Below are 24639 nucleotides of genomic sequence, written 5' to 3' on the forward strand. Positions count from 1 at the left end.
CACATGCTATCAATGTGAAAAGAGTGCGGCGAAAAGTCTATTATTATTTGCAAGCAACACAAATTCACATCATGGTTGAAATTCTGCTGTGGAGGGCCAAGTTTTTTTGTCTGGTCAATTTGTGCAAACATTACCTGGCGGTCCTGTAGCAAGCATACCAAGCAAGTGGATTATTATATATTTTTTTCCTTGGCTGGAAATATCACCACGCAACACAAGCCTGTACTGTACTGATAAATATATCAGTAAGTTATGCTACTAATCGATCATGACTCAACTTCTCGACTAAAAAAAGGATCTGAAATCTGAGATGTGAAATGATGCGATGAATATCTCTCTGTCAATTTATACGCATTTAAAGTGAACTTGTCAAAACTGTAATTGTCATATTTCTTTCAATGCTAATTGAGGATGATTCGATACATAACTTATTTTTTTAAAGAATGATTTGATGCACTCAAATCCTCTGAATCAAAACCCATTTTCCGATTCAATTTGTTTTTTTTGTAACATGTCTAGTTTTATTCCTAGCTATGTAGCGTCAAATGTTGCAATGGAGCATCGATGACAACCTGCTCTAACAATGACAAGCCGACAGTGGTTAAACATAGCTCAACCAGTGCCTGGCAGTCTTACGGAAAAGTCTAAATTGGGAGAAGACCGGATCAAGTTGATCTCCTTTTCCAAGTGAATTGTCCTCCCCAAGTTTTTGCATGAACTTTTTGTAAAACCTAAAAATGAGAAGTACTGCCGCTAATGTGGCCTCAGACAAATGACAACAAGATATAAGACAAGGTTATCCATGGAAAGGTCAAGGGGCAAAAAGAAGAGAATAATCCATATTTGTCAGGTATTGAGTAAAAAAAAAAAAGTGCAGTAATGTAACTGCAAGGACATGAAAATCAAACAATGACAGTCCAAAAATAAAATAAAATCAATAGTCCAATCGATGACGGTGAAACCAACCATCCATCCACCCATCCATTTGAGGTCAGGGGGTCAGGGTTAGAGCCCATTATTTCTTAGTTGTATAGTATCTGTGAATATATTATATTATTATTTTGCCGTTAGTAGCCCTTTCTTTATCTGGTTTTTGTTGTTTTATAAAGTGTCACAAATGCAGAACATATTAGAACTATTCTGCCTAGCTTCAATAAACCCTAACGGTGGCAGCATCATGCGTTGGAACTATTTCTGGCTCAAAGTGGAGGGAATTATGAAAAGTAAAAAAAAAACAGCCAATGTTTTTAATAATACTTCCGGTTTGTGGGTCAACGTGAAAGGAGATACGTTCTGACTAATCATCATGACGTAAGAAGCAGGCAACTACCAACATAACACAAAACCAAGGCATCTCGTTCTGGGGGCAGGAAGGAAACCATTTCACTGGTCGTAACAGAGATTTGGAATAAATGACTAATACGGTCATCGGAGGACTCGTACATCCCCCGAACGCTTTGAGCAGCGCACGTAACCGAGCGAATGACTGAGCAAACCAGCAGGCTGGCACTTTTCTGTGGTGTGTTTCTTCAGCCTGTAAGGCACGCTGTGACCCAGATAGCATAAAGGATTTCACGCATTTGGGATCCCTCTAAATTAAAGACGCTCACTTCTCTTTCTTCTGTCTTTTTCTTCTCTCTCATGCTCTCTCTTCTCCATCCTGGCGAGAACAGAGAAGAGGATGCGTGAGCGGAGGATTGAAATGGTGCCGTGGATGGACGGAGAAGAGAACGCATCTTCTACCCCCCCTCTCCTCCTCCTCCTCCTCTTCCTCCATCCCCTCTTCTTACTAAATCATCAAAAGGAGTTAAAATGCCAACAGACATAATGAGGTTGTGGAGTCTACCACTCCCCCACCCCCATTTTTTCATTTCCATGCAGCTTCCCTCTTCTGTTATCTTTTTGTGACTCTTCTCCATGCATTTCCTCCGACAATGCGAGGTTCAAATATCAAACTACTAATCAGGTCTCGAACTAAACTTGATCCATAAAATGTATTTTGAATAACGTATGTGTAACCTGCTGTCACTTTTTACAATCGCTCCTGACGATGACGCAATTTCCGCAATATGGAGTGTGTGGTCACTTGAGTCATAGATGAATAGAGTCTTTGGACTTTGGAAATTTGAATTATTAATTCAGGTGATGCAAGAACGTACCATCTTTAGAATAAAATTGCACCTATCCTGATTCTGCTCATCATTAGGGTCACAAGTTTATCCCAGCTGAATTATTACGAGGGAGGGGCTGGCTACATCCTGGACTAGATGACAACCAAGAATAAACTTATGTTGATAATTATATTAATGTTCATATTCAAACTGATTTTGGGTCTTTGTCCCATTCACAACATTTTGTGATTATCATGAATAAGACTATGGTGTGATAGACATCATCCATCCGTCCATCCATCCATCAACAACTCCATAACCCGTTTCATTCAATCAATTTTGTTTTAACAAACGAACACACGTTGTGTTATGCCAAATAATAATACGGCAACATGGTACCAGTGTACCTGGACTTTTAAGCAGTCAGTAGAAATGTATTTTCGAACAAAGAAGAGTGAAGTAAGTTGCCTTTGGCCTACTTCTGTATTTTCCCTCTTCTAATCCCCTTTCTTCATCCTTTCCCCATCGCTCGTCCTATTCCCCCTCTCTCTCTCTCCCTCTCTCTCTCTCTCTCTCTCTCTTTCCATCTTCCACTCCAGTCAAGCGTGCAGTGCTAGCGTGTCGTTACATGAACACACCAATCGTCTGTGTATGACTGTTGTGGAGGAGCGAGAGAGAAATGAGCAAGTGCAATGAAAGGTGAATGTGAGTATGTGTCAGTGAGGAATATACGATGTGATGTATGGAATTAGCTATCTAACTCCACTTGAAAGATAAGCATTTCAAATTAAATATTAAACCCTTATGTGTCATTTCAGATTACGGGGCACAAGTTTCTTTCTCCTGCAAATGTGAAATATTTAGAATTAAATTCTAGGTGTTGAGCATCACATGACCTGACTCCGTATATATTAATATAAAAAAAAAAAAACCTCCTCCTCACCAGCACAAGCTGAGCTCTGAGGTCCACTAACCAGAATCTTTAAGTGACTTTTTTGGACATGTCTTAAGAGATTGCGCTTTCCAGTTGGGAGCACCTAATCTTTTCGAATAGTTTGTCTCAAGTATCTGGACTCTGCAGACCCCTAAATAGAAGCTAAGACCCAGGCAGCATTTTTCAATGCTTCGTGTCTGTTTCTGCTTGAGTGGTTATAAATTAATCTTCATTTGAAAAAGCACATTTCGGAATGAAATTGTCTCACAAGGTGTTTTATTATTAAAACTTTTGGGGCCATTCATACATGTTCTGCTCTTGTAGCTTTGACATCTACAAAATAAAAGCAAATCAAGCATTAAGTCATATGATTGATTTGATTAATTTCAAGTTGATCATTTTGACTCGCAGTCTTTTAAGTCAAGTCAAGTCAAGTTTATTTGTATAGCCCTAAATCACAAACAGTCTCAATTTAAGCGTTCGCTCTGATAACGAAATTCTACCAGACGTCGTAAACATTGGTCAGAAATCAGATTGCGCCAATTTCTGCAACACGCGATACTTTTTTTCGTTTTTAACCGTGTGCCGACGAAGGAAAGGGGGGGTTGCTATACATAATATTATGGAGATGATCCCCTGAGCCTGCTCTATATGGAAATATTTGACTAGACACACACAATTGAAGATTTTATGCTACCTATATTCTCTGTAGCTGCACACATACTGATGATTGTAAACAAAAATCAATAAATCTGCTTTAAAATCTGCCCATGTTTCCTCATGTAAAAACCTATTTCATTTCAGGCAATTTCATTTTCCTGTGTGGGGAAGATACCCCCCCCCCCTCCCCTCCCCCCTCTGCATATTGTCCCTTAAATTTAACGCTCCACTGCAATTCCGGTTTGGCGTCTTGTATGACAGAAGAGGCGTTGTATAGTGTCATCCTTTAATCTGGTGCCAGCCAATGTACATTTAAGTAAACATTTATTCAAAAAGGTTTTAAATGCTTGTTAAGAAACAAGCAGACGATATCAACTCATTAAAAATATAATGAACTGCAAAATTTAATTCTCTGTATCAGCGAGTGGGATTTTTTTTATTGGGTAAAAGTTGCTGTGTGGTATTATATGGGCTTAAAAAAAAATCATAATAAAATCCCTTCTGTGATTTTATAAATAGAAAATGTTTGTTATAAAAATAGACAAATGTGGCTGGCGGGTCTTATTAAATTCAGTTCAATCGATGCTTGCAGGTAAAAATAGCACTCAACAGAAAAACAAAGTGGGAAAAAAAATGTCAATTAAAACTACACAACATATTAACACAAATTGAAACACCTAGATGATGTAATGTGTTAACAAATGCTCTTACTCATGTGCACACTCACAGCTTGCAACATGGATGAAAGTGCTGGATAAAAGAACGAGACAAATGGCGTAAAGTTACTTAATGACAAATTGTGAGATTGCAGAAGCCATTTTCTTCTTTTACCAGATTGCTTTTTTACATCCCAGGGTGCTGTTAAAATGCAGTTTCCTGCTTTTGGAATGCACAGGCGAATTCCCCAAATGTCAGTGCGATGGGAAAGTGGGTCAGAAAATTCATCGCATGAACACCAAATCATTTTGGGAACACAATGACAACAAAAAGGTTAGATTTGCTGAAAGGAGTAAACAAATTGTGTTAACAGCAGTATTGTAGCTGCCATAATCATGTTTGCATGTTGTGAAAAATATTTAGAGCAGCCTATACTAATAACAGCTCTGCATGTTAAGCATTTTTAATTTTATACTCCACACTGAGTTTTCATGATTTGACAGCTAGTCTGTGAAGTTCCTGAATATTCAATCAGGCAATTTAGGTGCGGTCGATCGGTCTATCAGGCATATTTTTGGGGGGGGGGAATGTGGGAGGAAACCCACGCAGGCACAGGGAGAACATGCAAACACCCCACAGGAAGGCCAGAGGTGGAATCAAACCCATCACCTCTGAACTGTGAGGTGGACATGCTAACCAGTGCACCACCGTGCAGTCCATGATAAATTAAATAAATTAAAAAAAATAAAAATAAATAAATATTCCACCATCCAATGTTTAAAACTAAAATCAGCTTGATTAATAGTTCAATGGCCATCTTTGACGATACGCAACGACCAAACTCAGTTGACAATATTACTTTTAGCCGCTGCCTCGTGTGTTTTGCGAGTCTTCACTTGTTTCAAAACAAAAGTGTATGTAAGGAAATCTGAAGTGGAAGCATGTTTATATGCAATTCAATTATGTTAAAAGGTCAAAAACAATAAGAAGTGGATTTACCACATCACCAGACAACAACATTATGAATACAAAGTGCAGCAAAAACCATTTTCTCAAATTTGAAACTTGTGAATTCATTTGCCGGACACTTATGTCCCAAATGCCTACAGGTGACTGTATTTTTTGTCAATAAATGATTTTGAGTAATAGATTCTGCGATACCCTAACCTCCCTCAAGACTTCTAGCAGAGAGGACCTGTCTGAATTTAATTCTGCCGAGAGGCAGAGTGAACTCATCATCTGTCCACAACATTCCCTCATAATGTGACAGCTTCTTTATACAACTATTCAGCATATAGACCGACTTCACAACAAGAAAATGAAATATTTTTTTCAATAATCCTTCTCGCAGACAAATAAATAGATGGGGAAACCAATACCAGTAAGGGGGGGGGGGGGTGTATTCCAAGTTATAGAGGTTTGTAGTTATTTTAATCCACTGCTGTGGTTCACTCTCAGCATATAAAACCATAAAAATCAAGATGCCAAATGCTCTAAATGTATTATCAAAGTTGGCACAAATGCTTGGTTCAAGTCAGCACAAATTTGCTAGTGGAAGTGATTTATCGGCATAAAAAAAAGTGATGGATGCTAAACCGTATAGCGCCATCTACTGGGACTCATTACAGCATATGATTGATTTGTGGCCTTAGTCACGGTGAGGCCCTTCAGGAACACAGGCAGCCTACTTGATGTGGAAAAAAAAAATCACATCCTCAGTTACGACCATGTTTACATTCCACGCTGTCTTCATTTAAATTCTGCATGTGAAATGTCTCATTTCACAAATTGTATTTACATATTTACTTGGATGAAAGACAATGAACACACACAAAAATAAATGCGTAAACAAAAGGCTCATGACGATATGATACAATTTGTAGTTGTTGTTTTTTTTATTGTGGGGAAAAACAAATGTAATTTGTTGGAACACTTTGTGGCTGATGAGATTTGAATAATGATGTACATTCAAACCGTTAGCTAGGTTACATTAACATTGAAATGAAATCAAAATAATTTCAAACAATGTGATAAAAGACAAAAATAATTCATGAAAATCAAACAATAATAGACACAAATAAGAAAAGCAAATTAATAAACTCATAAAAATCAGTTTGTAGTTTAGAATTAAATATACGTACTAGTACATTAACACACAGTGTGTATACAGTACAACCATAGAATGTATTTTACAGCCGTCAATAATCTCTGTCCATCATAAATAAATTAACTTGAATCATATCAGCGGATTTCTGATTAAATTAATCTTAATACGTCAAGATCTATCTAAAATACAATCCTTTAAGATCAAAATAATTTGAGCATTGGAGAAAATGAACTAAAAAAAAAAATCTCGTTCTATCTGCAAGCAGACTCTTTTATATAATTCCACCTTTCCTTTTATTTGCCCCATCCTACCATCCTGAATAATTGATTAATTCAAAAAACTAAAGCCATAAGTCAAAATTGAACATGTAATATGAATTTTGACGTCAAATTTTATTCATTTATTGGTCTGTTGATTCCTTACTGTCTCAACTCGCTAGTCTAGTCAACTCATTGACACAGTTGTTCTTTTCAATTCCACTTTTTGATGTCCACTAGCAGCAGCGAGCAGCATGCATACAAGACACACACTCACCTGCTGTAAATACATAAAGGTGAGGGCGGCGCAGGACAATTGAGGACAGGCATCCACGTTGGGTAACGCCACACATGTTCCTCCGGGATGCTGCATGTTCCCCCCCCTCAAGATGAACACAACACAACCCCCTCAACCCCAACAACACACAAATTCTGATCTCAACGGCAAAGGAGTGCCAAGAATGAGGAAAGAAACAAGAGAAAAAGAAAAGCTGTGACTTAGAGGGAGTGAGCTGAATGATGGAGCTTCAAGGGAAGCAGCAGCCAGTCCCATGCGGTGGAGTACCAAGTGCTTTCTGCTCACGAGAAGGCGGGACCAGTGATGGCAAAGAGAGCGAGAGACAGAGAGAGAGAGAGCGAGAGAGAGAGAGTATGAGCGAGAGCGCACACTGTACCGCAGTGTATGTGATTGTGTGAGAAGCTTAATGTGAGTCTGACTCAGTGTGTGTGCGTGTGTGTGTGAGCGAGACCAAGTGTGCGTGTTTGCAAGCCAGCAGTCAATGTGACTGCGATTGCTGGAGCGTGAGGAAAGCAGAAAATGATGTGTGTGTGCACGTGCGTGTGTATTATGAATGCACTGTATGTGTCAGAGAGTTCAGCTGTGTGTATTTGTTGCTAGGAAAAAAAAAATGCTGATTTTTTTTTTTGCTCATTCTCTTGATGAATTGAAGTTCTGTGACATGTTACTGGAGGCGATCAAGGATGCTGACTGCAGTCCTGACACAAGCTCCACTCTCTCTCCGAAAGACGCCTAGTGGTGCTCCTCCACTTACCCTTTTGCCCTGGATTAGAAAAGTGCCATTCAGCGAGAGCCCTTTATTATTTTTTCAGGAATATTTATAAAATAGAAATCACACTTGTGTCATCAGATCAAAAGTGTTTTGATTAGAAAAGTGCCATTCAGCGAGAGCCCTTTATTATTTTTTCAGGAATATTTATAAAATAGAAATCACACTTGTGTCATCAGATCAAAAGTGTTTTGACATTTGTTTGAGCTTTTGTGCTGAAGTGCACACCCCGGCCGGCTTCATTTAGCGCTGACGTGTAGTGCTGAGCGAGCGCAAGGCCAAAACCGCTGCAGCGACTTAGACAGGTAGAAGCGGTGCAAAATTAAATACAGCGCCGTCGTAAAGTTGAAAAGCTTAGCTGGCTTGATGCAAATAAAAAAATTCCAGCCACTGAAAATGCCCAATGACAATTTTTGAATGAACACACAGGAAGACCAGAACCAGAATGGAACCCTGCACCTCAGAAATGTGAGGTGTTCCACAACTAAAATTCAAATTCATTACTTGGCATACTTTTACATGATGAGTTTTACACCCCATCCATCATTTCTCTTTATCCTATTCAGGGTCACAGGAAGCTGGAACCTGTCACACTTGACTTTGGGTGGAAGGCAGACAAGATTGTGCATCATGTTCTTCGCGTTTAAATTATTTGTATGTATGCGAGTGAGGGATGTGAAGGTAATGTGGGTATACAGCAGGGGTGGGCAATTCGGGTCCTCGAGGGTCGGCCGGTGTCCTGCATGTTTTCTATGTCACCCTGTTGCGACACACCTGATTGAAATGGTCGGATAATTAGCAAGGTCTGCAGAATCAGGTGTGTTGCAGCAGGCACACCTATAAAACATGCAGGACACCGGCCGGGTCTCGAGGACCCGAATTGCCTAACAAGCTTTGTATGCACCTTGATAATGGATGGAAGGCAGGCAGGTCGGGTTAGCATGCAACAGTAGCAGGCCAAGTTAGTAGGCAAGATTCCAAGGAAATCAACAATCCAGTGACGGTAACTCTATAGGTGAGTTTTCCCGAGTCCGGTATTGGTCTGAAATTTAAACTGTCAAGTAGGTTGCAAAACCACCGGGTACTTGAAACAACTTCAAACAATTCAACCATAGTGATTCTATAGGTACGACTCATAAGGTTAAAGGTGACAGGTACTTAAAACAATGTTTATTTATTTTTTTAAGGTCCTTCAAACAATTCAACCATAGTGATTCTATAGGTACGACTCATAAGGTTAAAGGTGACAGGCAGACATGTTAGCTCTAAGGTACTTCAAAATATGAATCTAAGGTACTTCACTATATGAGCCAAAATAAGTCAAAATAATATCAAATAAGAGTCCAATAAAGTCAAGTAAAGCTCAATCAAAGTTTCAAGTCCTCCTGTAGCACAATGTGGGTATAAAATGTGGGTACAAATAAAAAACAAACAAAAAAATGGCTCTTACAGCTACCTTTCATCTATTTGTTCAACTGGCGAAACTCTCTTTTTTTTTTTCTGTGCTTCTCCTTTTCCACCTCCAGCCTTTTGGGCACATCTTTATTTTGCAGCCACACAGACACATAAAGCATTAACCAAAGCCTGTAAAGCCATTGGCAGCTTTCTTATCCACACAAACACATTCTCCTTTAGTCAATAACGTCCAATTACAATAAACTAAGAAATATTACCGTTAAAAAAAAAAGAAGTAAACATAACCTAAATATATATTTCCTATATTATCTTGCAGCTACAAACATATTTCACATAAAACCTATGAAATAAATCAAGCCAAGCAGACTGCCTACCACAGCATGTTTAAATAATGCATTGCAAAACCAGACTACAACATAAAACCTGTCAAAAACAAAAAAAAACGTTTTATTGCAGAAACCGACTAGTGCCATAAGCAATTTAGCATAGCTATCATCACTCTTGGCGATTAAAAAAGATAAAAGACCCATTTTAAAGGTTTAAAAAAAATCAAATTAGCCTCTTAATTTCCCGATCTATTGATTTACTCATCACTAATAAAACCATGATTGGAAATTTAAAATAAATACCTCAGCAGTGCTTTAAAAAATAACTGCCCTTTCTCGAGTAGTCCCAAGGTTCTTATTCAATGCACTTCTTCCTAAGCACAGTTTTTGCCGTAAGCAACTTTTTATAGCGAAACATTTTCTATTAAAAATCGAGCCCGCCTTTTGTTATTATATTAGTCTGTCTTGATTGAAACATACTTTCAAGGGTCAGACACAGCCAGTGGTAAAGTCAGACCTTAGTTTTCAAAAGATCCTTTAGAAATGTATATTTCGGATTCATTGGTATCCACATACACGTGCACAAGATAACCACCATGATTTTCGTCCATTTCCCCCAAAACGGTTGTTTTACATATTTTTGCATTTTTATTTTCAAGTCAAGCCTGTTGCGTTACAATGTTTCTAAACCCAAGCTGTGAGTAACAGAGGTCCCACCGAGACCTAACCCAAACCCTTAAGTATCAAGTACCGTATTTTCCGGACTATAAGGCGCACCTAAAAACCTAAAATGTTCTCATAAGCCGCCTTATAGTCCGGTGTGCCTTTATATATGGACCAAATTCCTAAATTTAAACTGGCCCGAAGCATTGTGTCATGAAATCAACCATAAGTGGCCCGCTGAAGACTATGAATCATCAATCAAAAAGACTATGGATCATTATTTTGTGATTATAAAGTAGCATCTGAAGTTGAAATAAAAAGATAAAATGGAGAGAGCCTTATATAAGGACAAAGTTTTAAAATGGGCCCTTCATTGAAGGTGCGCCTTATAGTCCGGTGTTCCTTATAGTCCGAAAAATACGGTAGTTTGAGATCGGGAAATCTTGTGAAACGATGGAACACTGATTAGCACGTTCGTCTCACAGTTGCTGGTCTAGAAGCCAGAAGTTTTAATTTTTTATTTTTTTTTAATTGCTAATGTGTCAATTGCTGGGTTTCTGAAAACAGTTTTTCCACTGTCCAGACACAGCAAATATTTCAAGGCAGCTATTCCAATTTAGTCCCATAATTGGCTTTCTGTACAGCGCACAAGTGGCCATATCTCAGGGTTTCCCCTCTGTCGGCTTGACGGCTTGTAATTAAAGCGGGGAAACAGTCTGTTCCTTCAATTAAATAACAGTGGGACAAAACGATGGACTGCCTACTTTTTGTAAAGCAGGCTCAAGAGGAGTGCACTCTGACCCCCACCAAAAAAAATCAAGACACCGTGCAGTGTGCCGTATTAAGGAAAAGATACAAACTGATTCATTACAACCATTATTTTTCTGAAAATAGCTCCCCGATTCGAAGCTGTCTAGTTCAGCTTCTGTGCTTGGAAAAACTTTACCAACATTATTTCATTAGAAAGAAATAATATAGCCCGCTCCATATTGCCCGTCTGTGAGCGTGAATGTTTTTAAATAATAAACTGTTTTATTTGCTATATGCTGAATATCTGTTTAAAGTTACACAACACAGTAAATGTTTGATGTAGAGGGAGAAATTTGTGTGCATGTGTGTGCGTCTGTGTTCATTTGGGTGTGCAATTCCTCTTCCTGGGGGAATGTGACATTTTGTTTTCTCCTAAACACAACGAGTGAGCCAATGAAATTGTCAGAACTCCCTTGAATTATGAAAAGCACTTCTTTCCCCCACCTTGACAACTAGAATTGCTCAGAATATACCGCTATACTTCATTATTTACGCATATTCATTTTTTCATATAATAATATTCTCAATACTGTTTTTCATTCATAAAAATACATTGAATTAATACATTTAATCCTCCCATTTTATTTTTCTTATCCTTTTATGTTTAACGATTGCCAGTCAATGACGAGGTATATAGAGTTTGCCATTTACAGTTATATTCACACCTTTGGGCAATTTCAAGTATCCAAATAACTTAATATAAATGTTAATGGAGAGGGGAACTGGGAAGCATGAATGCAAGCGCAGAGGGAACACAAACTCTACATTGAGGGGGTCGAAGCATCGAAACTGCAACGTTTGACGATGGGACAGACGTACATTGGCATTTAAATTCTATATATTAAAAGTACTGCGGTGGTCGGCAATGTGGTTTCATAGTAATTGTGTAGTCCACGTACAAGTGTATATGAGCCTGCGAGTGTGCATCTATTGGTGGCTTTTACCTTCCACGCATGGCAGAGCAAGGCAATTGAACACTGGCTGTGACAGTCATTCTGTGTCCTGGTGGAGCTCAAATGTCAGCAGAAAAGGCTGGAACCTAGAGCTATGAAAAAAATCGTGTTCAACTGACATTTGGCCAGCTCTCATTGAACAATATTGAATTTTTTTTTTTATATGTGACATGTTAATACAGAAATTCACGATGCATGATGCAATATGCATGTGGAAAGCGTATTTGACAGATCTGCTTATTGGATGTAGAGTTGCTTGAAAAAACTAATTTGTATTTATTTAGTCAGAAGGAGGTCTTGTATCTGCCACCTTCGAGTCTCTAGGGCAAAACCTTGAGTTGCATAAATCTAGTCTGAAGAAGATCTTGACAATGTCTGCGAGCAAACTTGCCAAATATATATTTGATCTGTAGCATTTTTTGAACCTGGGAAAGCTTCAAGTGTGTTTGACGAAGACCTTTTATATTTTTTTTATTTTTTTTTATTGTATTTTTTTTAAATTATCATTATTATTTTTATTAGAGCTTTTATTTATTTTTATTCGAGAGAGAGAGCGAGAGAGAGTGATCAACATTCCACATCCCTGCCTCACACACGCACACACACAGTATCCCTCCCCTTGAGGTGAACGAGCTCCTATTGATTGAATCTGAGGAGGTGAGGAGGAGAGAACTGTTGAGAGCATAGGGGAATAGACCAGCCTCAACGCTCACCTAATAGAGGCTATACGTGTGTGTTTGCACATATGTGTGAAAGTACTGATTCGACTTGCGCCTGCTGGAATCCTGTCATTTTACAGGCTCCACTGATTCAAGCACAGCGTGGAAACACTTCAAGCACCATAATAGGTCCAGTTGTGCTGAATGAGACCTTTTGGTCCACACAACACTTTTTTTTTTTTTGCTAATTGAATCAGTTTGTCATTATGAGTGGGTCCTATCACAATTAAATATCGTCGTGCTGAAAATAACTGAATCCATATGAATCAAATAAATCTAAACTGGTAGCAAAGTGGTAAACATGGCAGTGTTGGCTGAATATCCTCCTGGGCCTAGTACACACGCAAAAAAAATCATTTCTGATTTTTATCTGTGACAGTCTCCACATAAAGATAAAAAAAAAGACATTTTGGGCCATATTGTATGTGTCCTAGCTGCTTTGATAAGATTCCGTAACACAAAAATAATCCACAAGTGCACACAAAATATACATAATTATGTTTTGCCTCATGTTATTTTATTACTCTTGTATTTCATTTCATATTTGCATATTAACATCGCCGTTCTTCCGGATATTTTCCTATATCGTCTCAAATCAATAACAACAAATACGAGTCATGCCGCCAGTGTATGTCACAACTAAATCTTTTTGACATTTTTATGAAGCAACGCCCCACATCACAAGCAGCTGCTCTCAAATTGAATATTGATTCTAATGATCTCTTCTTTGCCACTGCAACCGCTTGAATCTTAATAAAGCGGCGAGAAATGCAGGCCATTCTCGCTTTGCTCCCCCAAAAAATATATATGCAGACCTCTTGGGAAATTCTCTGCTAATCTGATGGATTTGCTGACTTCTTCATTCATGAAACAAAATCTTATAGCATGAATAAATTCGCTTCATTTCACGTCAGCTGTAAATTTGATGATGGGGCTGTAATCGCTATGGGACATTACGAGATGAAGTACAAAAAGGAGTGCAGTTGAAAATGTCTCAATTTAGAGACACAATTGTCAAATAAAACAGCTTTTTTGTTTATGCACATTTAATAGTTGCTTTTGGTCCAACCCCTAGGGGGCCTTGGATCAAATTATGATATGCTGGCAAAACACACTTTCCGTGTTCATTCAACCGTAAACGGGCAGCAAGTTGGGAAAGTGTCACGAATAAATTCTGTTAAAAGGGACTTTCTACGTAACCGTGTAAATCATTACTTGCCCCAGAAACATCCATGACTAAAATAGATGATGATGATTTCGTATGCAGAAGCTAGCTCTCCTTTTGGCAATGTTAAATAATTGCCTATTTTGAACCCTAAACACAATTTGCGGTGCAGGTTATTTTCTCGACTAAATTAAAACGCTAAAAGCTATGCAAGCGTTTAAAAAGCGAAGCACAAAGGCACAGAAAATAGGCTGAAACGGAAACTTGACATTACGTGTCTGGGCTTAGAGAGCTATTGACAATCGTGCTATTCAATTTTAAGTGCTTCTTTTTTAAGAAAGGAAAAAAAAATGCCCAAAGGCTACATAACTAATAAAAACAATTTAGTGTCCAGATCCAAACTGCAAGTGTAATCTATGCTCTTCTCATTCCCCCCATTATGCTGAAGGAAATAGTCATTCATATCTTTATGGCTATAGACAATTACCAAAGAAATTAAATTGGCTGGTAGCTGTGAGTAGAGGGGATTGCAATAAGATGCCACGGCATGAATAATAACACACAAGCTGGAAGTTTATTTTTAGACTCAAAATGTAGCCACAATTTAATGAGAGCCGTGCTGCATGACATCAAAGCTAAAATGAGCCGCCCTCACTGCTGCTGCAGCTGCATTTTTTTGGGGATTGAAAATCGATTCAAAATAGATCTAAATAAACCACTTTTTATATATTCAGCAATAATATAAAGTACTTCCCTTCAGGTCTCTGATACAAGAAGCCAGTAAAGAGAGGAGAGACCCGACTCATTAAGTGGATATGAGCAAGCCGAACGCAGTCCACACAAATTTATAATGAGGCCGCCGATTTACTGCTAGTCTCCGTTCTCTTGACACGTAATTAAACCAAAACACACTCATCATACACATGCCTCCACATACAAGTTATATCAAAGCCTTAATTTTATAATAGCACCAAAATGTCCTTAACCTACAATTTACAATATGAGCCTCTTGTATTTGTCGAATGCAAGTTTCTTACTTACAATTAATGTTTATTTATTGAAATAAACAGGTCATGTCAGTGCTTCTCTTCCTAATTTCTTCCTAACTGTTTGGACATAGATGTTTGACACACTTGACACCAAGCAGAGTGAACTTACCCTCAACTGCTCTTGCTCACAGCTCATTAGTTGGCAAAATCCTACAAGAGAAGATAAAACCAGAAAAAATGAGTCCAACAGTTGTATGGAAAGAAATCAGAGTTCTTAAAAAAAGTCACGACAGCATATTCGTGCTCTTGCATTATAATTAATGCATCAAAAGCTCATAACTGAAAATTGGTTTTATGATGCAAAAAGGATAAATTGTCAATAGTTTTATTTTTTTTCTTATTTTTCATATTATTACGCAAAAATGATAAATTGTCAATATATTTTTTTTTGAGAGGGTAAACAAATGAAGCTGCATTATTTCTCGAGCAATTTATATCTTCAGGAATCTGGAATCAATGTAAAAAATATATTCCTGGCTTGTGAAAGCACCAACACTTTAATTACTTCTTTTCCCTCGTGGCTCAACAGTAATTTACCTGCCAGCAGCACTGATTTAGGAGAGAATAAAACTTTTTGAAACAATTATAGGAGAGCGCATGGGAGGAGATGGAGGGAACATTTAGTGCAGAAAATTGTTCTGATTGCAATCTGATGCTTTGCTTTGGATCATCCAGAGAGACGATTCTTTTCCAGCACATTACGGCAGTGTTTAAATTGGCTTTAACTGGGGAGACTTTACTCTTATTTATGTTAGATCGTTCATCGTATGGTTCATTTGATACAAATAAAAATTTGCAGGTACTTTCATGAATCTAAAAATCAATAGTCAGGTCTGATTTTATTGGCTCTGCAAAAGAGCAGCGAGTGGCGCTTGCTGAATATATTTGTGCTTGCTTTAGCTGCTGATCCATCACAATATGGGAAAAACAAAAAACATTTTTGCTTGCAATTTGCTTGTCAATTACAAGAAGCACTTTATTTGATTGGCCTGTAATTCATATACGAGATTACAATTGTTTGGCAAGTTTACTCGAAATAGTATTATCTTTTTTTTTTTTTTTTTTAACCAAGCTGATGTAATCATTTTTTAGATTTGGGTGAAATAATTGATTTGGACTTCAAGTATCTACATAGAGTCACTAAAAAGTTCTGACAAAATATGCTACTCCAGAAAAACACGTTGGCTCTTTCTTCGGCAAATCAGATCAATTTCTGCTGTTTTTTTTAATGAAATAATTTTTGGAAACGATTTTTAATGACGATGCTGTGTTGCGCACAATACAAAACCCTCCCGGGGATGAAAGCTGAGAAGCAATGATGGAAAAAGGGAGGGCAAACAGGAATGAGTGAGAAGATGCTGAATGAGCAGGAATGCTAGCAGTCCCTAGTGGGAAACTATATCTCAACCACTACTCAGCTCATAATGGCCAGTGAGAGGGGCTGAAATGTGATGAGAGTAAAAGAAATTCAAACAACGTTAAAGCCGCGCTAATGCTTCCTAGAGACTATATTTTATATCATATCATGGGACATGCAAAGGTAATCTTCTAATTCCTCCTCTAGATACGTTTGTGTTCCTGCAAACACTTTGGGTGGAAATTGTGGAATTATCCAGTAAGTGGCTGCAGGAAATGACGGGAAAGGAATATTCATCCATCCAACCATTTTCTATCCGGCTGGTTAACGAAAGGACTAAAATTCCTGATGCAGCTGCAGGTGGCAGAAGACATTAGCATACGTGTGTGATGTTCATTCAGGTCTCCTGCAGCTGTGTTATGGCCCTTTTTAAAGTACTATGGACAGAGTAATATACAATATTTCCTCAACCTTGGGGAGCTTATTTACTCAAGGGCCAGGTGTTATCAGAGGTGAGTTTGACATGTCAATGTTGATGTATTTTGGGCTTCATTTGGGATCTACCAGAATGCAATGAGGAAGAAAAGGTGTTTTTATTCTTTGTTGCAAGTCAACTTTTAAAAAAAAAAAAAGAAAAGAAGGTTTTGGAGTGGTCAAAGTCCTGACTTGAATCCAATTGAAATACTGTGGCATGACTTAAAAAGGCTGTTCATGGTTGAAAGCACTTCGGTGTTGCTGACTTGGAGCAATCCTGCGAGGGAGAACGTGTCAACGTGTCTCCACAGAGACCCAATGCTAGTTACACAAAACACTTGTTTTCACTTCTTGTTACCCAGGGTGGACCAAACAGTTTTAGTACTTTTTCGTGCAGGGCCAGATTATTTTATATTGTTATATTTATATATATATATATTTTATTTATTTTTATATTTTATATTTTTATATATACATATATATTTTATTTATTTTTATTTTTTATATTTTATTTTTTATTATATTTTACGGTTGTGAATTCAATCGTTAATTTCATACGCCAAACCCAATTTGAGGGCTCACGTTTGTCAATGTTTGCAATTGGGCTATTTATGCGCCCAAAACTCATTAAGAGGATCAGGTGACTTTTAATAAGAATTTAAACGTCTATATTCTAATGCAATATGGGATACAAGTCAAGAAAGATTGTGTGCATTTCTCGGAGTCTTTCCTTAATAGTATGAGTCAAAGCCCAAATGTATCCTCATTTTCTCTACATGCTGTCTCTGGAATCTTTGATCAGGCAAGAAAGTGGTACATACTTTACTGTGACAGGCAAAGCACCCAAATACCAATAGAGAATGAATCTCTGTGCGGCAATAATTGGATTATCTCACACTGATATCATTACTGCCAGTGATTCACTCTGATCATTGATTGCATTTTTCAATTTACTTCACTATTAATGTGAGTGGTCTGACTGAACAATCTTCTGAAGAGTCCATGACTTAGTCAATATCTTTCACACCAGCAAAAATAAAAAATGAAAATTGGACTTATAAGCATGACAAATATTTTCTTTTCTGGTATTAAGAAACTCAACTTGCATTATTAGTCATCCGAGAATATTTTGCGACTGCAAATGTTAATGACTATTTCCAATCTTAGTCTATAATAAATGTAATTGCAAATAAGAAAAATAATTATCAAAGCAAATTCCTGAGAAAATAATCGAGTTCCAGGACTGCAAGGGAGTCGATAGAAAAGTGAGTGGTAAATGTTGGTATAAATTGCTAAATGAGTTCGGTGAATCAAATAAGCAGTATGCGAGAGGGAGAGCCACAACGAATAGTACTTCCAGTAATTGTGGTGAGGTCAAAAGACTAATGGCGGCAAGCACTGTACTCTTATGAATGTAGCCTCCCCCAATCCACCAACCACTTCCAACCTTTTCAGTGTTATTGATCCACGGAGGGTAGCATTTTCAAAACCAGATAACCATGCTTTCCGAGTGCTTGCTAAAGAGGTTAAGATCCAACCCACACATTATTTTATGAGGACGCATGAAAACAATGGACCTCGTATGTAAGCATTGCACAGATTTTTGTTATTGCCTGAAAATCTCTTTGTATTTGCTGGATTTTTTATTTTTTTTGCTTTGGTGCTATTTGACGGAATATTTGAATTGATAGGTTTAATTATTTCATTGTCTTTTCAAAGCTAAGTTCCCTATATTGCCAGCCAAGTATTATAACTGACCTTTCAAAACTTACAAGAAATTATGTGACAAGAAAAAAAAAGACTATTTCAGCAAGAACTAAAGGGTAAATTTCTACCTTTTTATCGTTCAGACCTTGGGTTGCTTTCACCAATAACTGACCCCATAAACGGACAAAAGGTACAAGAACGATGTTAAGCAGAATAGTGATAATAGAATAGTATTTTTTTTTGCCTTTGTGACACGACAAAGTACACAACAAAAACCAATCCCGAGAAAGGGCTTTTGATGGCAAAATAAATGTATTTATAGATATATATACAACTAAGAAGTGCACCGGGAGCGCCGCTGCCTGGAAGCATGGCCCAAGATAAATGTCAGTGGCATTTTTAAAAGGTGTTCCTTATTTGCAACAATGGTGACGCACAATTTCCACAGCCAACCGCACACATTCTGCTCAGTGGTGCCTAAATGTGTCCAATTTCCAGCATGTTGGCTTTTCTCTCCCACAAAAAGAATTCTGCTCTATTTTTGTGCTTAGTGCATGTCCGGCCCGAGGCGTGGTCTAAATTTGCTCACGGGCAGGCTAAATTAAGTTTTGCTATTTTCGCGGTGGGTACAGCATGAAGTATTTAAAAAAAAAAAAAAAGCTGTTTTGTTTATTCCTTCAAAGGATATCCTCTTGATTTCATTTTCAAGGGGGCCTAAATAATGATGACGCTTAAAAATTAAAAGGTATAAAATAATGAACATGAAAGCAAAACATAAAATAACACAAACGCTCTCACTTAACTGCTCACATTGTATTATTAAACCTATTTCCGTCCATATTTTTTACTCCTTCTTCCTTTATCACTTTCCCACTTTTCCACGCTTTGTTCTCTCCTTCCTTTACTCTTACGCATGGCGGCCAGTTCTTTTCTTTAAAACATCAATACACTATTGTGCAGTGGCTGCCATCTTCTAACACAAATTTTCTTCCCCAAATGGGGATGTGAGGCATTCTGCCTTGCTGTACAATCCTTTATTGATTGTCCAATCGCATGTAAGAAGGGGCGAATGGCTGCAAAATAATGAACGACTGAAAGATAGAAGCAGAAGAGACGGGTCAAAAGGGTAGCTTTTTTTTTTTTTAAATCTCTAATATTAACAATTAAATAGCTTGCACACAATTTTTTATTTTTTTTTTTACACCCAATTTAATCTTTACAGTCTGTCTGTCTCTGAAGAGTTTATTTTAATTGAAACTTCCCAACACAACAATTACAAATACATTTGATTCATGGTTAAATAGAATGATGTTGCTTTTTTTTTTTTTTTAGAACTTTCTAGCGTGCACACACCATTTTCATCATTGTGACTGACACTTTCCAACAAGCAATTAGTTGTGCATGAGTAGTAGAAAAATGAATATGTTGAGAAACGGTAACTTGCCAGAACATGGCAGGAAGAATGACAGAAATAATTATTGAAAACTCAAAAGTGTATGGGTTTTTGCATCTGTAAGATAGGATTTTGAGTGAAGGCATTTAACTCAGGTGTGATATCTCATTCCGATGTGAAAACATAGAATGTGATTAAAATCTTTGCTTGCCAGACAAATGTCGCAACTGGTTATTCTCCTGTTTTAAATCTCTTATCTGTAACACAGCCGGAAAATGTTGAGGCGGGCGGGAATAAAATTAAATGGGAACCTTAAAAAAAAAAATTTATATATTGTTAAAATGTCGCAATAAATATGTTCCATTTTTCATAGCATACTAAATTATTTTATTTGCTGAAAGACTCAATTGCTCATGACCTTTTTAAACTGTCTACAATATGTAAAACTCCTCAACGGTAAAGTACCGAAAGAAATTAAAGACGGAAAGCTTTGTATTACAGGAAGGACAGAGAAAATGGCGAGTATATTAAGGCAGGCGGTAAAAAAAAAAAAAAAAAAAAAGCAGTGAGCATAGCAGGGTGGGGGTTGCTTGCAGAGAATAAGAGCTTCCTTTTCTAATTCCACAGACCATTAAATTGTAATTTCAGAGCTTGATATATTTATGCATTAAAACATTATGGGAGCCTACCCAAGCAATTACTATGCAGGCACAGTTTCTCACACTCTACCTCATCGGCAGAATGTGGCACAATCACATGCATGAAATATCGGCCCCGCAACACACCACATATCAACCAAAGCTTTTTCCAAAGTGAAATTGACCCACAAAAACTCAGCGCTGTGCCATTGTTGGAGGAAACAATCATCCATTGAAATATGACGCCATGTTTGTCTCATGAATAAGTCATGATTTACATGATGTTTCAAGTGACTTTTTATTGGTCCAATTTGAATATGGTTCTCATGACACGCTGAAGATGATTGAACTTGAACACCCACAGATCACAACCGTGGGTTTCTTCCAAATGCAGATTAGAACACGGCATTAATCAAATGCAGGATTACAGTGGGAGTGGATAGATTTCGTTTCAGCTCGAATTTAACAGGCTCTTTGACGTCATTGAAAATATAAACTGGAAATTGAAGTCTGGCGAGCTCATTCCAGCCAACTTTTACTAGATCGATCGATAAATAAATAAAAAGAATAATAAAAAATAATAATAATAAAAAATAAATTGAATGAATAAATAAATAAAATTATAAATAAATAAATAAATAAATAAATAAATAAATAAATAAATAAATAAATAAATAAATAAATAAATAAATAGAAATGCAACAATAAGCAGTAGCTTACAACTGAGACCAAATTATAGAAGTAGAAATAAAGGGGAGGGGGGGGGGGGGGGGGGGGGCTCAGTCATGAGTGCCTGCCCTCAACTGAGGCATTAAACAGTCTAATTACTATTGGGACAAAGGATCTCTTGAACTACTCAGTATTGAGATGAATTACTGTTGCTCTTCCCCACTAGGGTGAAGTGATGAAAGTGGTCGACATCGTCCATAGCTTGTCCCGCATCAGCCTCCCCAGCCACTCGGCTTCAAAAAGTGGTCAACTATGTTCGACTAAATATGCGCTACAATACTTTTGTTCACAATCACAAGTAAGAAGGTTCATTTTGAACACAACAAAGCAGGACTTTTTTTCCTACAACTTTGCACAAGTATAAATAAGCTCATGAGGTCTGTAATTTAAATTTCGTCCGGGAAGTTCTCAAGAGTAAAATCATCGGGCAGCAGTGCATATCCTCACGAAAACAAATCATGACCCGGTCATGAGGTCGTATTTTTTGACGGCTTCGCCGCAACAACCGTTTCCTCCATGTTGTTACAGCTGCTCCCGGCCGGCAGAAAGTGTCGGATGTCTTAAAACACCTTCACAGTAGAGGACACATCCGTTGAAGTCCTGAATGGTGATCTTCAGAGAAGTAGTTAGGAGTCCCATTAAAATCTCCAAAGTTTATGGCAACTGCTGTGAAAAGTTACAATGGCAGAGATAGGAGAAGATGACTTTGTGGCTATAAATACTTAAATTGCTGATATCAGACTTTCACCAACAGTTTTTTTTTTTCAACAAACCACCTTGTGTTTCCAAAAATGGAAACCAGATTGTTTTCCTTGCCTGACAATAATTTTAAAGAAATCTTGGTAAATATAAAAAAAATACATTATATTATTATATAGTCTTGCAGTTTAAGGGGTATTTTTTTTATTGTTTTTGTCGTTAAGTATATCTGTAAAATGAATTGGATGATTTAAATAAGGTTCAGAAAAATCTGTTGGTTTTTTCAGTACCAATGTCCTGATTATATGATTCTTCCAGATTTCATCAGTTCCAAAAAGAGTCTATTTTAGTAATGCTTAGTGTGACTATAGGAGAAAGTATGCTTTCCTCATGTCACACAATCCATCACAGGCAACCCTCCTTGCGGGTGGATCAGTGCAGGTTACTGTTGCACTCCCTAAGCTAAGTTGTGTGAACTTGATGTATGTGCTGTCCACTGGCAGTTAATGAAAGAACAGACAGAGCAGCCTACTTGTTTTTTTTTTCTTCACATCCTCACCAGGGTCACGGATGTGCTGGAGCCTATCTGAGCAATCTTTAGTAGGCGGAGCTACACCCTGAAACAATTGCCAGCCACAGGGAGAACATGCAAACTCCACCACCTCTGTATTTTGAGGCGCAAAATATATATTTGAAGGGTGGCTTTTGGATTTGAAGAGTGAGTTTTAATTGGTAAGGCAAGGGAAGCATCTTTGAAGCCACAACTCTTCCACTTTACTCTCCACTCACTCTACCCCTGAGACCAAAAGACATATATAGACGGAGACAGAGTTCATGTATGTTTTAATTTAAGTGCGCCCAATTATGTCAATATGTACATTGGCATGCCAGTTAAAGCCAGAAAGTCAATTAGTTTGTTTTGCTTTTGTTTACTCTCTTCTCCTCTCACGATCTCAAACAACTCGAACGCTTTTTGCTCTAATGAGCCCTCACGTTCACTCACTTTTCTGTAGCTGTCAGCATCTCGGTTGAAATCTCCCTCATGCAACAAAGGTTTCGCAAGTCAACTACATAGTATAGAGTGGATTTTAATAATTGAATCTCCACAATGCATCGAATGATGATAATAATAATAGACATTGAATACAGTCTGTCACTTCAGGTAAAAAAAAAAAATGACAATGATATGTATTAAATTTCGAAACATGCCACTCCAGCAGCAGATTGGAAGATTCCAGTGAGCAGAGAAGTTCTCTTTCGGCACAGTGTGTGGAAAACAAGCTGGGTAGCTGCAAGGCTAACATCCACTTGCCTGAGGCTGAGCTGATCTAATTGGCAGCTGTCTGACATCTCAGGCGAGCCAGTGCTGCCATTTTGTGTCCTGATCAAAGGTGAATACGAGCTGTTAGGCGCTGTGGGAATTGGGCAGGGGTTGGGGTCAAAACTATCAAATGCTGAGAACCTGAAAATATTTAATTTGACCTTAGCTTTCCAAATTTTACATTGTATATTTAATATTTTTGTGGTTTCTGTGTCGTGAGACATTTAGGCGAGTATCGAATTATAAATGGATTATTTAAAAAAAGACTAAAAAAAATCAAGTAAATAAAGTACAAGTCAAATATATTTGTTTATGCGTTCCATGAGGTTGCTTGATTATTATTCCTGTATTTGTTTATTTTATAGGCACAAAGTAACTGTTACATTCAACAACTCATTCTGGCTGGACTTCCAACATTACAAAACTGCAATTTCCTGCACGGCACCAGAAATAAACTGCACACTTCCATCATATTTCAAGATAAGCAATGCATACGATTCAATAGGTTGACCCACAACTATAGTATCGGGAGGGATAAGAAAAAAAAAAACCCTGCCCATTCTGTCATTTGTTATTTTTTGGAGATATTAAATCACAAATGATTGTGTGCCATGTGACCTTTTCTCCATTTGCTTGGAGCTCCATTGCATAAAAACAATTTTATTAATCCATGTCCTATAGTAGAAGTAATTCATTATTAGAATGTCTTTGTCAAATTATGCAATGCTAAATTACTCAACAAAAAGTCAGAAAGGAGAAAAGAAAAAAAATCTTTTTATTTCCTTGAGGCAAAACTCTTTAAATGAAATCGAATTCACAGTGGTAGATTATCTGCGCCCAAATAATATGTTAGAGTGACCTTTCCGAGCCATTTTTAACTTAAGAGCCTAAAGCTAGAGCAGTGAAGTGAGCCATAGACAGGAATGTTATAAAGTCTTTTAATATCCGTCTCCTAGAGTTAAGGTCTTTCCCCAGGCCCTGCTCATTGAATCCCTGTTTGGTTGGATTTCAAAAAACATGATCCAAGCTATACTGAAAAAGAATGGCTTGGCCTTTTGGATGAGAAAAGTGATTTTCATTTGAGGATACAGACTGATTGAAAAATTCTTAAAAGAAAAAAGGCTTCTTAAAATAATTTTAAAATATATTAAAATAATTTGACATGCTATTTCAAATTAAAAAAAATCTATTTTATTTTAACAATTAACAATGTGCTAAACATTTAATCACACTGCCTTGTGTTTACCAGTCAGAAATAAAGGTCATCATAAAACTTCACCTGCTTGATATGTGAACTCAGAGGGCTCCTCTGGTCCACCCCTGATAAAGATCAATACATGACTGGAGCAGAGGGCAAACCTCACCCCAGGCCAGTGCATAATCAATACCCATGTGAGTTCTTTCTAATTAAACTGCCACATTAATAT

At 37.5% G+C, this 24639-nt stretch overlaps 1 protein-coding gene and 1 long non-coding RNA gene across 9 annotated transcripts in view; one reads left to right on the forward strand and one right to left on the reverse strand.

The window, feature by feature from the left end:
* The window catches only part of rbfox1 (RNA binding fox-1 homolog 1), a 67004-nt gene that overhangs the window by 29313 nt on the left and 13052 nt on the right, over window positions 1–24639 (reverse strand). For 2 of the 8 annotated variants that reach the window (XR_007486616.2, XM_049743933.2), the window contains exon 1: window positions 7004–7786. Coding sequence is in view for 6 of the 8 variants with exons in the window: in XM_049743933.2 (XP_049599890.1) it covers window positions 7004–7099 (96 nt within the window). In the remaining 2 variants the exon portion in view is untranslated. Of the gene's footprint in view, window positions 1–7003; window positions 7790–15003; window positions 15045–24639 lie in introns of those variants that run through there. The other 6 variants (XM_049743938.2, XM_049743937.2, XR_007486617.2 and 3 more) reach the window with 5 other exon arrangements.
* The window catches only part of LOC125983095 (uncharacterized), a 30033-nt gene continuing 14041 nt past the window's right edge, over window positions 8648–24639 (forward strand). Inside the window, exon 1 of the long non-coding RNA XR_007486629.1 lies at window positions 8648–8808. This is a non-coding gene — a long non-coding RNA (uncharacterized lncRNA). The remainder of the gene's footprint in view (window positions 8809–24639) is intronic.

The sequence above is a fragment of the Syngnathus scovelli genome, chromosome 16 (assembly GCF_024217435.2).
Source record: "Syngnathus scovelli strain Florida chromosome 16, RoL_Ssco_1.2, whole genome shotgun sequence".
Taxonomy (NCBI): domain Eukaryota; kingdom Metazoa; phylum Chordata; class Actinopteri; order Syngnathiformes; family Syngnathidae; genus Syngnathus; species Syngnathus scovelli.